The following is a 15,869-nucleotide window of genomic DNA, read 5'->3' on the forward strand; positions in this document are numbered from 1 at the left end:
ACACACACACACACACACACACACACACACACACACACACACACACACACACACACACACACACACACACACATATATATACACACGTGCACACACGGAACACGGAAACAGCTGCCTACTGGTCCAATTACAGTGTGTATGCCAATGGGGGTGGTGGCATTACGGAATGAGATACTACAAAGTAGAAGATCTCTGGCCAACACCAGGGATAATTCAACCACACTGGACATATGTAGACATTAGAATGACAAGAAGGTTATAGATAACCCCAGAACCCTGTCTGTCTACATGATGTGAAAGGCATAAGGGTACAACAAGTTATTTTCATGTCCTATGAGACATGGTGCAAATGGACACATTTATATTCACCAAAGTCCTAAGTCACGTCAGGTAACCAACAGGCTGATATGTCTTCTGAATTTGTTTTACTATACTCTCCCTGTACCTCTATCGGTATGCAGTGTGCATTTCAGCCACCCCACCCCCCCAGCTATCCAAGCCCAGCCAAACCCATTCTCCAGTCTCTCCCCCTGTCTTTACTCATCCTACCCACGTCTCCCTGGGGCCCGGCTGGACAAAGCCACTTGTCAGGGCCCGAAGACCCTCCAGCCAAAGGGGTTTTGCTCCGCCGCCTTCCCCCTTTCTCCTGCCTCCTTCCTGGGGACAAATAACGAGCCGTGGAGCGCACGGAGCACTCCATTCACCCAGGAGAGGGGCCCCCCTTAAACCTTAAAGCACTTCCAAGTGTCCATCACACTGGCCTGGACAACAAGGGGATGGTGGTGGGAGTGGGGGGAGGAGGTCTTGCTAGCCCCATGAGAAAACTCAGTACAGTGCAGAACAGACACACCTTATTCTGGGGAGGGGGGCATTAAGGAATTCTGAGTGGTTTGCTAAGGGCTGAGAAAGTAAGGGTGGGAGAAGAAGAATACGAAGAAGAAGTAGAAGAAGAGAAGAAGAAGAGAAGAAGAAAAAAGAGAAGAGAAGAAGAAGAAAAGAAGAAGAGAAGAAGAAGAAGAAGAAGAGAAGAAGGGAGAAAGAGGGCAGCAGAGAAGGTTTCTAAAACCACAGTGATAGAACTAGGAGAGGTAGACTATTAAAAGCTGCTAGCATGTGATCAAAATCTCCCTCAAAATAATCAAGTTGTAGTACCATTTACTCAGACTTTAGAGGTAGGCTATAGTGCTCTGAATGAAACATGACTGTGTCTGTCCTAAAGGTTATCACCCAGGCACAGAGCATTATTGATCCTCCATTCAGCTTTCTGACTCTGATCCACACATAACACAAGGTAATTATTGGTTTAGTGAGTAACGTGACAGACAGAGGTTTCCAGCCTGATCTCTCTCACTCATTCAGGAGACACGTATAAATGAGCTAAAAGGCCTCTCCCAAATCATCTGCTCCATGACCATTAGCAGCACTATGGAAACCTTAAACGGCCCACACGCACGCACAAACACATGGACACACATTCTGCATTCACTCACACGGCAAAACAAACACAACACATTAACATAGCAAGTCACCTGGCTAACTAACTCTAACCCACCTGGCTAACTCTAACCCACCTGGCTAACAATCTCTAACCCACCTGGCTAACAATCTCTAACCCACCTGGCTAACTAACTCTAACCTACCTGGCTAACAATCTCTAACCCACCTGGCTAACTACTCTAACCCCTGTGCTAACTAACTCTAACCACCTGGCTAACTAACTCTAACCCACCTGGCTAACAACTCTAAACCCACCTGCTTGGATAACTCTAACCACCTGGATAACTCTAACCCACCTGGCTAACTAACTCTAACCACCTGGCTAATTAACTCTAACCCACCTGGATAACTAACTCTAACCGCACCTGGCTACTAACTCTAACCCACTGGCTAACTACTCTAAACACCCACCTGGCCTAACTACTCTACCACCTGGCTAACTACCTTAACCCACTGGCTAACTACTCTAACCCATCTGGCTAACTACCTCTAACCCACTGGCTAACTACCTCTAACCCACCTGCTACTAACTCTAACACCCTGGCTACTAACTCTAACCCACCTGGCTAACTAACTCTAACCCACCTGGCTAACTACTCTAACCACACCTGGCTAACTAAATCTAACACCTGTAACTCAACTCTAACCACCTGAATCAACTGCTAACCACCTGGCTAACTCAAACTCTAACCCACCTGGCAAATTAACTCTAACCCTGGATAACTAACTTTCTAACCCACCTGGCTAACTAACTCTAACCCACCATGGCTAACTAACTCTAACCCCTGGATAAACTCTAACCTGCTAACCACCTGGCTAACTACCTCTAACCCACCTGGCTAACTAACCATCTAACCCACCTGGCTAACTCACACCTGGCCTACTAAATCTAACTCCTGGCTAACTAACTCTAACCCACCTGGCTAACTAACTCTAACCCACCTGGTAACTAACTCTAACCCACGGCCTCTAACTCTACCCACTGGCTAACTACCTTAACCCACCTGGCTAACTAAATCTAACCACCTGGCTAACTCACTCTAACCCACCTGGCTAACTCAAACTCTAACCCACCTGGGTAACTCAAACTCTAACCACCTGGCTAATTAACTCTAACCCATTGGCTAACTAACTCTAACCACCTGGCTACTACTCTAACCCACCTGGATAACTAACTCTAACCCACCTGGCTAACTACCTCTAACCCACATGGTATACTACTCTAACACTGGCTAACTACCCTAACCCACCTGGCTAACTACCTTAACCCACCTGGCTAACTAACTCTAACCCACTGGCTAACTACCTCTAACCCACCTGGCTAACTACCTCTAACCCACCTGGATACTAAACTCTAAACCCACCTGGCTAACTCTAACCCACCTGGATTCTAACTCTAACTCTAACCACCTGGATAACTAACTCTAACTCTTAACCCCCTGGATAACTAACTCTAACTCTAACCCCTGGATAACCAACTCTAACTCTAACCCCATGGCTAACTACTCTAAACCCACCTGGCTAACTAACTTAACCACCACCTGGCTAACTAAACTCTAAACACCACCTGGCTAACTAACTCTAACCACCTGGCTAACTCAAACTCTACCCACCTGGCTAACTCAAACTCTAACCCACCTGGCTAACTCAACTCTAACCCACCTGGCTAAACTCAAACTCTACCCACCTGGATCACTCTAACACTGGCTAACTCTAACTCTAACCCACCTGGCTAATAACTCTAACCACTGGTTAACTAACTCTAACAACTCTAACCTACTTAACCACTGGCTAACTACTCTAACCCACCTGGATATACTAACTCTAACACACCTGGCCAACTAACTTATTACCCACATGGATAACTACCTCTAACCACCTGGCTAACTACCCCTAACCCACCTGGCTAACTACCTCTAACCCACCTGGCTAACTAACTCTAACCCACCTGGCTAACTACCTCTAACCACCTGCTAACTACCTCTAACCCACCTGGATAACTAACTCTAACCCACCTGGCTAACTCTAACCCACCTGATAACTAACTCTAACTCTAACCCAACCTGGATAACTAACTCTAACTCAACCACCTGGATACTACTTAACCACTGGATAACTAACTCTAACCACCTGGCTAACTACCTCTAACCCACCTGGCTAACTAACTCTAACCCCTGGCTAACTAACTCTAACCCACCTGGCTAACTAACTCTAACCCACCTGGCTAACTCAAACTCTAACCCACCTGGCTAACTCAAACTCTAACCCACCTGGCTAACTCAAATCTCAACCCACTGGATTACTAACTCTAACCCCTGGCTAACTCTAACTCTAACCCACCTGGCTAACTAACTCTAACCCACTGGCTAACATAACTAACCCGGTAACTACTCTAACCCACTGGCTAACTAACTCTAACCACCTGGAATTACCTAACTTAAACCACCTGGCCAACTAACTCTTCCCACCTGGCTAACTAACTCTTTCCCACCTGGCTAACTAACTCTAACAACCACCTGGCTAACTAGAACTCTAACCCACCTGGCTAACTAGAACTCTAACCCACCTGGCTAACTAACTCTAACCCACCTGCTAACTACCAACCCCTGGCTAACTACACTCTAACCACCACCTGGCTACTAACTCTAACCCACCTGGCTAACTAACTCTAACCCACCTGGCTAACTAACTCTAACCCACCTGGCTAACTAACTCTAACCCCCTGGCTAACTCAATCTCTAACCCACCTGGCTAACTCAAACTCTAACCCACCTGGCTAACTCAAACTCTAACCACCTGGCAATTACTCTAACCCACCTGGTAACTAACTCTAACCCACCTGGCTAACTAACTCTAACCCACCTGGCTAACTAACTCTACCCACATGGATAACTACTCTAACCCACCTGGCTAACTACCTTTAACCCACCTGGCTAACTACCTCTAACCCACCTGGCATACCTCTAACCACTGGCTAACTAACATCTAACAACCTGGCTAAACTAACTCTAACACTGGCTAACTAACTCTAACCCACCTGGCTAACTAACTCTAACCCACCTGGCTAACTAACTCTACCCACCTGGCTAAACTAACTCTAACCCACCTGGCTAACTAACTCTAACCACCTGGCTAACTCAAACTCTAACCACCTGGCTAACTCAAACTCTAACCACCTGGTAACTCAAACTCTAACCCACCTGGCTAATTAACTCTAACCCATCCTGGTAACAACTCTAACCCACCTGGCTAACTACTCTATACCCACCTGGATAACTAACTCTAACCCACCTGGCATAACTACCTCTAACCCACATGGATAACTACTCTTAACCCACCTGGCTAACTACCCCTAACCCACCTGGCTAACTACCTCTAACCACCTGGCTAACTAACTCTAACCCACCTGGCTAACTACCTTCTAACCCACCTGGCTAACTACCTCTAACCCACCTGGATAACTAACTCTAACCCACCTGGCTAACTCTAACCCCTGGATAACTAACTCTAACTAACCTGATACTACTTAACTCTAACACCTGGATACATAACTCTAACTTAACCACCTGGATAACTAACTCTAACCCACCTGGCTAACTAACTCTAACCCACCTGGCTAAACTAACTCTAACCCACCTGGCTAACTCTTCTAACCCACCTGGCTAACTAACTCTAACCACCTGGCTAACTCAAACTCTAACCCACCTGGCTAACTCAACTCTAACCCCTGGTAACTCAACTCTAACCACCCTGGATTACTAACTCTAACCCACCTGGCTAATCTAACTCTAACCCACCTGGCTAACTAACTCTCACCACTGGCTAACTAACTCTAACCCACCTGGCTAACTAACTCTACCCACCTGGATACTAACTTAACCCACCTGGCAACTAACTCTTTCCCACCTGGCTAACTAACTCTTTCCACCTGGCTAACTAACTCTAACCCACCTGGCTAACTAGACTCTAACCACCTGGCTAACTAACTAACTCTTAACACCTGCTACTCAACCCAACTCAACTCAACCCATCCTAACCTCTACAACCCTGGCTAACTACTCTAACCCTGACTAATCTACTCGGACTAACTCTAACCCACCGCTAACTAACTCTACCCCTGGCTAACTAACTCTAACCCACCTGGCTAACTAACTCTAACCCACCTGGCTAACTAACTCTAACCCACCTGGCTAACTCAAACTCTAACCCACCTGGCTAACTAACTCTAACACGGTATAACTCACCACTGGCTAACTAACTCTAACCCACCTGGCTAACTAACTCTAACCCACCTGGATAACTCACTCTAACCTACCTGGCTAACCTCTAACCACCTGGATAACTAACTCTAACTCTAACCCACCTGGATAACTAACTCTAACTCTAACCCACCTGGATACTAACTCTAACCCACCTGGCTAACTACCTTAACCCACCTGGCTAACTAACTCTAACCCACCTGGCTAACTAACTCTAACCCACCTGGCTAACTAACTCTAACCCACCTGGCTAACTCAAACTCTAACACCTGGATTACTAACTCTAACCACCTGGCTAACTCAAACGCTAACCCACCTGGATTATAACTCTAACTCACCTGGCTAACTCTAACTCTAACCCACCTGGCTAACTAACTCTAACTCTAACTCTAACCACCTGCTAACTAACTCTAACCCCTGGCTAACTAATCACTCTAACCACGTCTAAACACTCTAACCCACCTGGCTAACTAACTCTAACCCACCTGGCTAATAACTCTAACCCACCTGGATTACTAATCTCACCACCTGGATTACTAACTCTAACCCACCTGGCTAACTAACTCTTCCCACCTGGCTAACTAACTCTTTCCCACCTGGCTAACTAACTCTAACCCACCTGGCTAATACTTAACGCACTGCTAACTGACTCTAACCCACCTGGCTAACTAAGAACTCTAACCCACCTGGCCTAACACTAACCTCTAACCCACCTGGCTAACTAACTCTAACCCACCAATATGGATAATACCTCTAACCCACCTGATAACTTACTCTTAACCACCTGGGCTACACTACTCTAACCCACCTGGCTAACTACCTCTAACCCACCTGGCTAACTAACTCACCTGGCTAACTCTAACCCACCTGGCTGAGATGCTATGCTAGTCCAAATCCAGCCAGTCTATTGTGGGGTTAAGACTGCTTATAAAACAACAGAGAGAGCATTTCTTTACCTCAAAGTCCTCTGAGAAGCCATGCTGGTTGTTGGAGTAGAGCTCTGAGATATGTTTGATGAACTGCTTGACAGGGATGGCCTCCATGTCATCTGAAAGGGAGACAATATCACACAATTAGACACTTAGTCAGAAACACACAGTCATACACATACAGTTCGAGTTCAGCACACACTTGTGTCTGGGGAATACATGGGAAAGTTTAGCAGAGAAACTGAGGTACATACTCAATATATCAACAGGTTTAATGTACACTACAATGTTTATACCAAAACTCTCTACACTATCTCTAGAATCTCTGTAACCTGTAATACCTGTTGAATATCTGTATTGAATATCTACAGTTGAAGTCAGAAGTTTACATACACCTTAGCCAAATACATTTAAACTCAGTTTTTCACAATTCCTGACATTTAATCCCAATAAAAATTCCCTGTCATAGGTCAGTTAGGATCACCACTTTATTTTAAGAATGTGAAATGTCAGAATAATAGTAAAGAGAATGATTTATTTCAGCTTTTATTTCTTTCATCACATTCCCAGTGGGTCAGAAGTTTACATACACTCAATTAGTATTTGGTAGTATTGCCTTTAAACTGTTTAACTTGGGTCAAACGATTCAGGTGGCCTTCCACAAGCTTACCACAATAAGAATTTTGGCCCATTCCTCCTGACAGAGCTGGTGTAACTGAGTCAGGTTTGTAGGTCTCCTTGRTTGCACACACTTTTTCAGTTCTGCCCACAAATCTTTGAGAGGATTGAGGTCAGGGATTTGTGATGGCCACTCCAATACCTTGACTTCGTTGTCCTTAAGCCATTTTGCCACAACTTTGGAAGTATGCTTGGGGTCATTGTCCATTTGGAAGACCAATTTGCAACCAAGCTTCAACTTCCTGACTGATGTATTGAGATGTTGCTTCAATATATCCACATAATTTCCCTCCCTCATCATGCCATCTATATTGTGAAGTGCACCAGTCCCTCCTGCAGCAAACCACCCCCACAACATGATGCTGCCACCCCCATGCTTCACAGTTGGGATGGTGTTCTTCGGCTTGCAAGCCTCCCCCTTTTTCCTCCAAACATAACGATGGTCATTATGGCCAAACAGTTCTATTTTTGTTTCATCAGACCAGAGGACATTTCTCCAAAAAGTACGATATTTGTCCCCATGTGCAGTTGCAAACCGTAGTCTGGCTTTTTTATGGTGGTTTTGGAGCAATGGCTTCTTCCTTGCTGAGCGGCCTTTCAAGTTATGACGATATAGGACTCGTTTTACTGTGGATATAGATACTCTTGTACCTGTTTCCTCCAGCATCTTCACAAGGTCCTTTGCTGTTGTTCTGGGATTGATTTGCACTTTTCGCACCAAAGTACATTAATCTCTAGGAGACAGAAAGCGTCTCCTTCCTGAGCGGTATGGCAGCTGCGTGGTCTCATGGRGTTTATACTTGAGTACTATTGTTTATACAGATGACTGTGGTACCTTCAGGTGTTTGGAAATTTCTCCCAAGGATGAACCAGACTTGTGGAGGTCTACAATTTATTTCTGAGGTCTTGGCTGATTTATTTTAATTTTCCCATGATGTCAAGCAAAGAGGCACTGGGTTTGAAAGTAGGCCTTGAAATACATCCACAGGTACACCTCCAATTGACTCAAATGATGTCAATTAGCCTATCAGAAGCTTCTAAAGCCATGACATTCTTTTCTGGAATTTTCCAAGCTGTTTAAAGGCACAGTCAACTTAGTGTATGTAAACTTCTGACCCACTGGAATTGTGATACAGTGAATTATAAATGAAATAATCTGTCTGTAAACAATTGTTGGAAAAATTACTTGTGTCATGCACAAAGTAGATGACCTGACTTGACAAAACTATAGTTTGTTAACAAGAAATTTGTGGAGTGGTTGAAAAATGAGTTTTAATGACTTGAACATAAGTGTAAACTTCGGACTTCAACTTTGAATTCAACTGTATCTAAAACTTAAAAGACACAGTGATGCAACACATGCAGGAAAGCACCAGGAAGCTACATCAAAACGAACAAAGGAGAGTTGAGAGTGATTGCAGCGCCATCTACTCTTCCACTCACTATGCTATGTTAAATATTTCACCAATACTTCACCAAGACAAATGAAAGAATGGGTTATTAATGTCCATCAGCTTCGTATAGGTGAACTAAGTTCACAGCTTTCATCTCAAGCAGAGTCATTAATGATTCACAGTCTCAATCTGGTCCTTGTTTTATCCACTTCTTCACAAAACGGGGTAAAAATAGCGAAAGGGAGATTTCCCAGAGAGTGTGATGGTGGAGAGTAATGAGGGAGACGGAGCTCATCTTAGTGAATGTTCTGTCCTAACTGTGCCTGTGGGAACCCCTCTAAACGCTTGTTTAGTGAGACATACGGCGAGCTGGGCTGAACGAATGTTTCATCCGCAGGCAACAAATGGGAAATCACACACTCAAACACGTGTATGAACACACACACCTACTGTATGCACGCACACACTTACTTACACGCACGCACGCACACACACACAAGTACGTGCGCATGCGCGGGCATGTGCGCACACACACACACACAGAGCGAATGTTTCACAGAGCCAACTTAAGGGAAATGGTAGCCTATACTTTTAGATCTTAGCCCAAATGATAAAGGTACTTCGTAGGACATGCTGTACCCCCCTCTGTGTCCTGCTCATTAAATATTGACATACACGCCAGAGAGGAATATTTAAGCATGCAAATGCTGCTAATCATATCCTTACAGTAGACACAACATATGGAAATAAAAGGCGGTTCAAGATGTCAAACAGCTTCCTGAAACAATGTATGGCTTTGAAAAATGATAGTTGGAAATACAATGGAGTAAAATACTCTGGTGTGTGGTATGTCTCTGGTAGTTAGGTATGTGGTGTGTTTCTCTGCTATTCGTTTTATCATGAGGTTGAACTCCCCAGAGAGAGAGAGAGATGTCAGGGAGGATTAGAGAGGTGGTGGGGGGTTTCAGTTGAGACAATTAGTGCCGTGAGAAGCAGGTTAACCATTATGGTCATATATGACCATCCCCTCACTGCTGCTCGTTCTCCCATAGGTCTCTGCAGACCCACTGGGGCTGTTGAAGCCCCATACATACTGAGTCATGGCAAACACAATATGATTCAGTCTACTGTATTTACAGCTTTATCTGAGAGAATTAACCAGTAATCTTTAGCTTCATTTAAATAAAAAGTATGCCTATTTCAGTCCTCCAAACCCATGATCAAGATACAAACAACCCACAAACAACCCTCTAATCAACATTAGGCTATTCTAGAAACACTGTGTTACAGTCTAATAAAGCCACATACCTGTTGATAGCTCTTTAGGAGTTACAATCTGCTGGGGAGAATGTAGAGTACTGAAGTAGGTTCTCAAAGTTAAGACCCTTTTAAGGAGGAGGAGAGTGCTCTTCTGGTGCCTACTTTATAAGCCTGCCCTGTCCATGTCCTGGGAAGTGCTTTGCCATTGGCTTAAATAGGCACATTGGACACAGCTCTCTGTGCCAACGCCCATTGTGAAGGGCAGTCAGTCAGTCCAAATGGATTTGGACGCTGGGGGGAAAATCTTGGATATAAGGGGATGTTGTTAGATATGGAAGAGTGGGTCTTTGAGGGTCAATCTCCATGCCTCTTAGGTTTGATCCACTGGCTGGACAGAGTGAGAGAGAGAGAGATCCAGCACTCCTCTACCCTCCTCCCCTTCCACCCTCCTTTGGTGCATTTGGGCTAAACCAATGACGACAGGGAACTCTCATCAAGTCGAGTGAGTGCACACAAACACCTGTACACACTCATCACATCATTATGAGGGAATAGTCTGTCCAGTACTGATCACACACTATGCATCACTAACTGATCCTTTGGAAGAACAACACCATATTTGGAAGAACCATTCATTTACTCTTCAACAGAGCCCATAGAGGTGGCTGGATGTTGAAATAYTGGTCTCAGGTGAGGAGATGGGTCATAATCAGTCTCATATGGTGTCTCTACTGTATGTGAGTGGTGTCTGTACAGGTTGTACATGATTTGTGCCTATAGTATCCAGTGAAACCAGAGAGGAGCAGAACTATGTGGGACTAGGCTACCCCCCCTTTACTCTGAGTGTCTATTACACTGAGCACAGTCAGAAAGCAAAAGTTTGGTCATCTTCAGTGCTGGGCGCCATGTTGTTGCCGGTAAGCATTCCATTCATCCATTCATGATTCCTGGAGTACTATGGGGATAAAAGGGATGCTCTGATTGGTGCTTACCTGGGATTGGAATGACAGGGATGCTCTCATTGGGCACTACTCTAGGAGAGCTACTGTCTTCCACGTAGAAATGAGCTGTCTGGAAACACCTCCTGAGAGAGAAGAGAGAAGAGAGAAGAGAGAAGAGAGAAGAGAGAAGAGAGAGAGAGAGATGCATGCTGTCAGTGACACGTTAGACCTGTGAATAATGTATCAACAATGACAATCCCCCCCAAAGTAAACACAGACGGCAATGGAAACGCGGAACAGGATCAAGGTGTACTTTGAACTCCTCCAGAGCAGGCGAACATTAGCGTAAACACACAGTCACACACACACTCTCACAGCTCCCGCACCTCTCAAAGAGGTTGGGTTAAATGCGGAAGACACATTTCAGTTGAAGGCATTCAGTTGTACAACTGACTAGGTATCCCCCTTTCCTTTTCCTCACACACAGTCAGAGTGAAGACTCGTAAAAACACTATGAGAATCCATTTGTTTTCAGTTTAAGCATACTGTACAGTGTATGTATGACGTCAAACGATGATCAAGAGGGCAAAGTACACATAGAAACACGATTTATGGAGGTGTGTCTGGAAAGACATCTAGCTCTAGACTAAGTACCGACTTCACGGAAGTGAACTGTACATAAACATATTGCACTGTATGCTTCAGCAAAGAGCTCTCCTCTAACAGAGATAACAGCTACAATACGGAAACAATGGAAACAGTAACAAAAGAAACTGTTCCTCTCTTTAAAATCTCCAAAGTGAAAGAAAAACTAGCTTACTTATTTCTTCCTCAATGACGGCGAGAACCTCACCACTTAAAAAGAGGACATAGGTGAGAACAGGAAAGGGGAGAAATAATCTTCGTAGGAGAGAGGAGCATAGGTCTGAGCTTGAACCAGAGGCTATATAACAAATACAGCGTAAAGTCACTGTCCGCGTGTGTCTATGGTCCTACTCCTACCTGTATTTAATGCWGAGTAGATTGCAGAAACTGGTCATCCTAGAGAGTGAAGAAGAGGAGAGACAGAACAGCCTTTGCCAGCAGCGTCTGCATGCTGCTGCTGAACCAGACCAGCGGACGAAGGAGAAGAGAGGAGGAGTAAAGGGAGGAGAGAAGGGGAGGGCTTCCCTGTCCCCTCTGCTCTAACATTTATATTTGAGTCATTTAGCAGACGCTCTTAGTAGTAAGTGCATACATTTTCATACTGGTCCCCCTTGGGAATCGAACCTACAACCCTGGCGTTGCAAGCACCATGCYCTACCAACTGAGTCACACAGGACCACAAACAAGCCGGAAGAGCAGCAGCCTCTCTTTCTCTCTGTCTAGTAAGAGTTCCTGGATCCTTCCCCTGTAATTCTCTTGTGTGTTTATAGTCAGGCTCAGGGTTGGTTGACCTAATCTCAGACCAGTCATTACCAGGTCATTACTCATTGGCGGGCTTACTGTCCACGGGCAGCCAATGTGGTCCCGGTGGGGGAGGGGTTACATTGAAACATGGGGGTTGAGCCATGAGCTCCACTCCACAATAGGATTAGAATTGCCCAACACTCCCCTCTCACGCCTCAGACACCTGCTACTGCTCAGGAGACCTTGAGCTCAAGCCCCAACCGTTCGTCTGTGTATATGTGTGTGTGTGTGTGTGTGTGTGTGTGTGTGTGTGTGTGTGTATATGAATCGATATTCTATTGTGTCAGATCCCCTGGGCCTCCAGCGTCTGGGGGGATGTCACCATCCAAACGACATCTCTGTAACACCAGGAACTTTATCTCTGACGCACCCATGCACACACACACACACACACACACACACACACACACACACACACACAACACACACACACACAACACACACACACAACACACACACACAACACACACACACACACACACAGAAAATACACACACACACACACACACTTGATCTGCAGGACGCACAAAGGTAGGCTCAGCGCCTACTCTGTGCTCAGTTCAACCAGGCTAGGCAGACTAAGCTGAGTCTAAATGCTAGGTTAAACTAAACAGCCAGCCTAATCTTCCTTAGCTTGCTGCTGTAGCCATGAGCTCTGCCATATGTTCTCCTCAGAAGCCCCCTACAGGCCAGAGCCCTATGAATACCACGGGTAAAGGTTGCCCTCCAGGCACAGATCAAGGATGAGCTTACCCTCCTGKAATCCTACAACCTTAACCATTAGGGTGGAAACATAAAACTGACCTGAGGTCAGTGCCTAGGGGCAGCTTCCTCCTGCTCTGCTGGGTCTCAARGAGGGGCTAATCATTTGGCCATGGCTGCGGACCTTTAACGGAGCCGAGGGTGGTGAGAACCAGAAAGGTCACGGCCCTCACTCAGAGGAGAGATGGTCTTTGAACCCAGGCTGGCATTAAACGCCTATTTCAAGTGCTATGATGGATGAGCTTTGATGATAAAGGCCTGAGGACAGACATTGCTCTATTCAGCATCATAGAAATCATATCAATCTTACAGTAAGAGATATTGGCTGAAAACTAGTGCTCATAACCTCAATGCTATCTAGATTATGCTTTTTGTGTGACAGTATTTGCAGATGGGTGAGTGTGTATGTATGTAAACAAGCTTGCTGTTAAATACATTCAAATGTGCATGCTCTCCACTACCCTGGCAGATGCAAAACCCACCGGGAGATCTCTGTGTCGGTTTCTCCCAGTGGCTGCTTGGTGTTTGTATTCTCACCCCTGACCCCCCCCATGGCTGAGGCTGCTCTGCTCCAGAGTGGAGCTGTGAAGGGGAGCAGATGGCCGGTCATACCCCCTGGGCCTTAACCCATGAAGGGGGCAGCAGGGGTCTACTATAGGGCACTGGTGCTTCTGGGGAGAGCAGGGACCATAGCCAGCTCACACACTGATAGATGGAGAGAGACCACAGACAATGCTCTGGGGGCTGTTTGAATTAGCACTGGAGTGTACAAAACTCACAACGTCTGTTGACCAGCGCTGTCTGTAGCATTTCACCCTCCTTCAAATTATATCAACACGATCTGGGGAAACATTCTTCCTGACAGGTTTTATTCAGCTATGTGAGTGTGATGTGTCAGTGTTTGTTATGGTACCCACCTCCAGTAGACGAGCACAGCCAGCAGCAGGCTGAGGCAGACGAATGTGAGGGCAGAGACCACCATCAGGGGGATGATCCACTCCATCCTGCCTACCCCGGGGGCACCCTGCCGGGTCAGGTTGGACACGCTTGTCCTCTCTGAAGGAGGGGGAGAGGAGACACAATCAGTCAGAATAACAGCAACATTTACTGGACAATATGGGAATACTGATCCGGAAGTGGAGAGGTAAGGCATGAGGTCAAAGACAAATTTAGCCAGAGTTAACTCAGCTTCACAAAGGTACAAAACAAGCCACAAACATTGATGTCTTAAAATGAGCTTGCCATCTTATCAACCAAAGACTCATGTTACTGGCCGATATACCTTGGTAAAGTGCTGACAACATGATCAGACAGAACGTTTTCCCAGAAACCCCCTRTCTATTACAGACTGGTGTGGTACTATTCCATAGTACCCAAAAATCTTGTGCTGTGAACCTTAAGCTGTGCCTACCAAAGAAACAGTAGCCTCTCTTCATACCAAATGCTACCAGTGACGATATATTCCTGTCCTTTCAAAGACAGGTATTCTAAAGTTAGCCACATTACCTGACAAYATCTATCAACATCATCAGCCCCTCAACCTACTGTATCTAGCCTGGAGCTTTACACAGACAGAAACAACCTTGGATCACATCCAATAGGCACACACAGGAGAAAAAATGTTCAACAACAACAAAAAACGACAAAGATGAATTGATATTGGATACGTCTAGAACATCAACAATCAAAATACCATATTTTTATGAAGATAAGCCTGGTGCTACATAGCCAGGCTGTCTTACTACCTAGACGCTCCACCATATCCCATCAATCCTGAGGCTCTAAAGCAACTGAGCACGCCCCCCTCCACGCTGCTCTGCTACCCTACCTACCCAGGGCTTGTTCTCCTGCGGTGCTGTTCCCGGCCCCCACGGCTTCACTCCGCAGCGGGAGCCCGGGCGGTAGCGGTAGTGGCACAGTGGGTGTAGCCCCGGGAAGCAGAGACAACAGCCCCCTGCACTGCAGCACAGCCAGCCGCTACCACAGCCTCTCTCTCTCTCCCCACCATCCACACACACCAGGCAGGCAGGGGAACCATGGTGTGCTGCTGTGCTCTTCTCTGCTCTGCTCTCTCCCGTCTGCCGCTCACGCTAACACGAGTCGTCCGGAAAAAACACGCCAGCGGACGTGCACATGGACACACATGGGCACACACAGCCAGTCACAAACATGCACTGAAGGATACACACACACCAATGGTCTACATGACTCTAGTGACTCTACCCACACACTCACACATACAACACTGACACTCCAACGCTCACACACACCACATACACTCACGCACACACATGCATATTGATGCCACACACACACACACCAATGGTCTACATGTCTCTAGTGCCAGGCAGGGAGCTGTTAATGGAGCACAGGGTTTTTCCCCCTGCAGCTGCGGCTCTGCTCTGAGCTCATGTCACTGGCTCTGAAAGTAGGCCAGCACTCAGTCTAAAGAGAACACCGAGGAGGGAGAGAAAAGAGGAAGGAGAGAGAGGAGGAATGGGAAACAACAAGGATGGAGAGAGGGAGAGTGAGAAAGACAACGAAAGAGAGAGAAACAGTGGTACAGAGGGAAATACAAGGAAGGTGAGAAAGAGAGGGAGTGGTAAAGACGAGAAGTGAGAAAGCTGGGAGTGGGATAGATGAGGAAGTAGAGAGAGTGGGAGTGGGATAGATGAGGAAGTAGAGAGAGTGGGAGTGGGA

General features: G+C 46.0%; 1 protein-coding gene across 1 annotated transcript in view; it reads right to left on the reverse strand.

Annotated features, from left to right (window-relative positions):
* Positions 1-15,869, reverse strand: part of ptprga (protein tyrosine phosphatase receptor type Ga) — a 324,968-nt gene that overhangs the window by 22,412 nt on the left and 286,687 nt on the right. The window contains exons 13-16 of the mRNA XM_070445823.1: positions 14,087-14,225; positions 11,010-11,101; positions 6,657-6,804; positions 550-653 (exon numbers count right to left, since the gene is read on the reverse strand). Of these exons, the coding sequence (XP_070301924.1) occupies positions 550-653; positions 6,657-6,804; positions 11,010-11,101; positions 14,087-14,225 (483 nt within the window). The remainder of the gene's footprint in view (positions 1-549; positions 654-6,656; positions 6,805-11,009; positions 11,102-14,086; positions 14,226-15,869) is intronic.

This window comes from Salvelinus sp. IW2-2015, linkage group LG11 (genome assembly GCF_002910315.2).
Source record: "Salvelinus sp. IW2-2015 linkage group LG11, ASM291031v2, whole genome shotgun sequence".
NCBI classification, from domain to species: Eukaryota; Metazoa; Chordata; class Actinopteri; order Salmoniformes; family Salmonidae; genus Salvelinus; species Salvelinus sp. IW2-2015.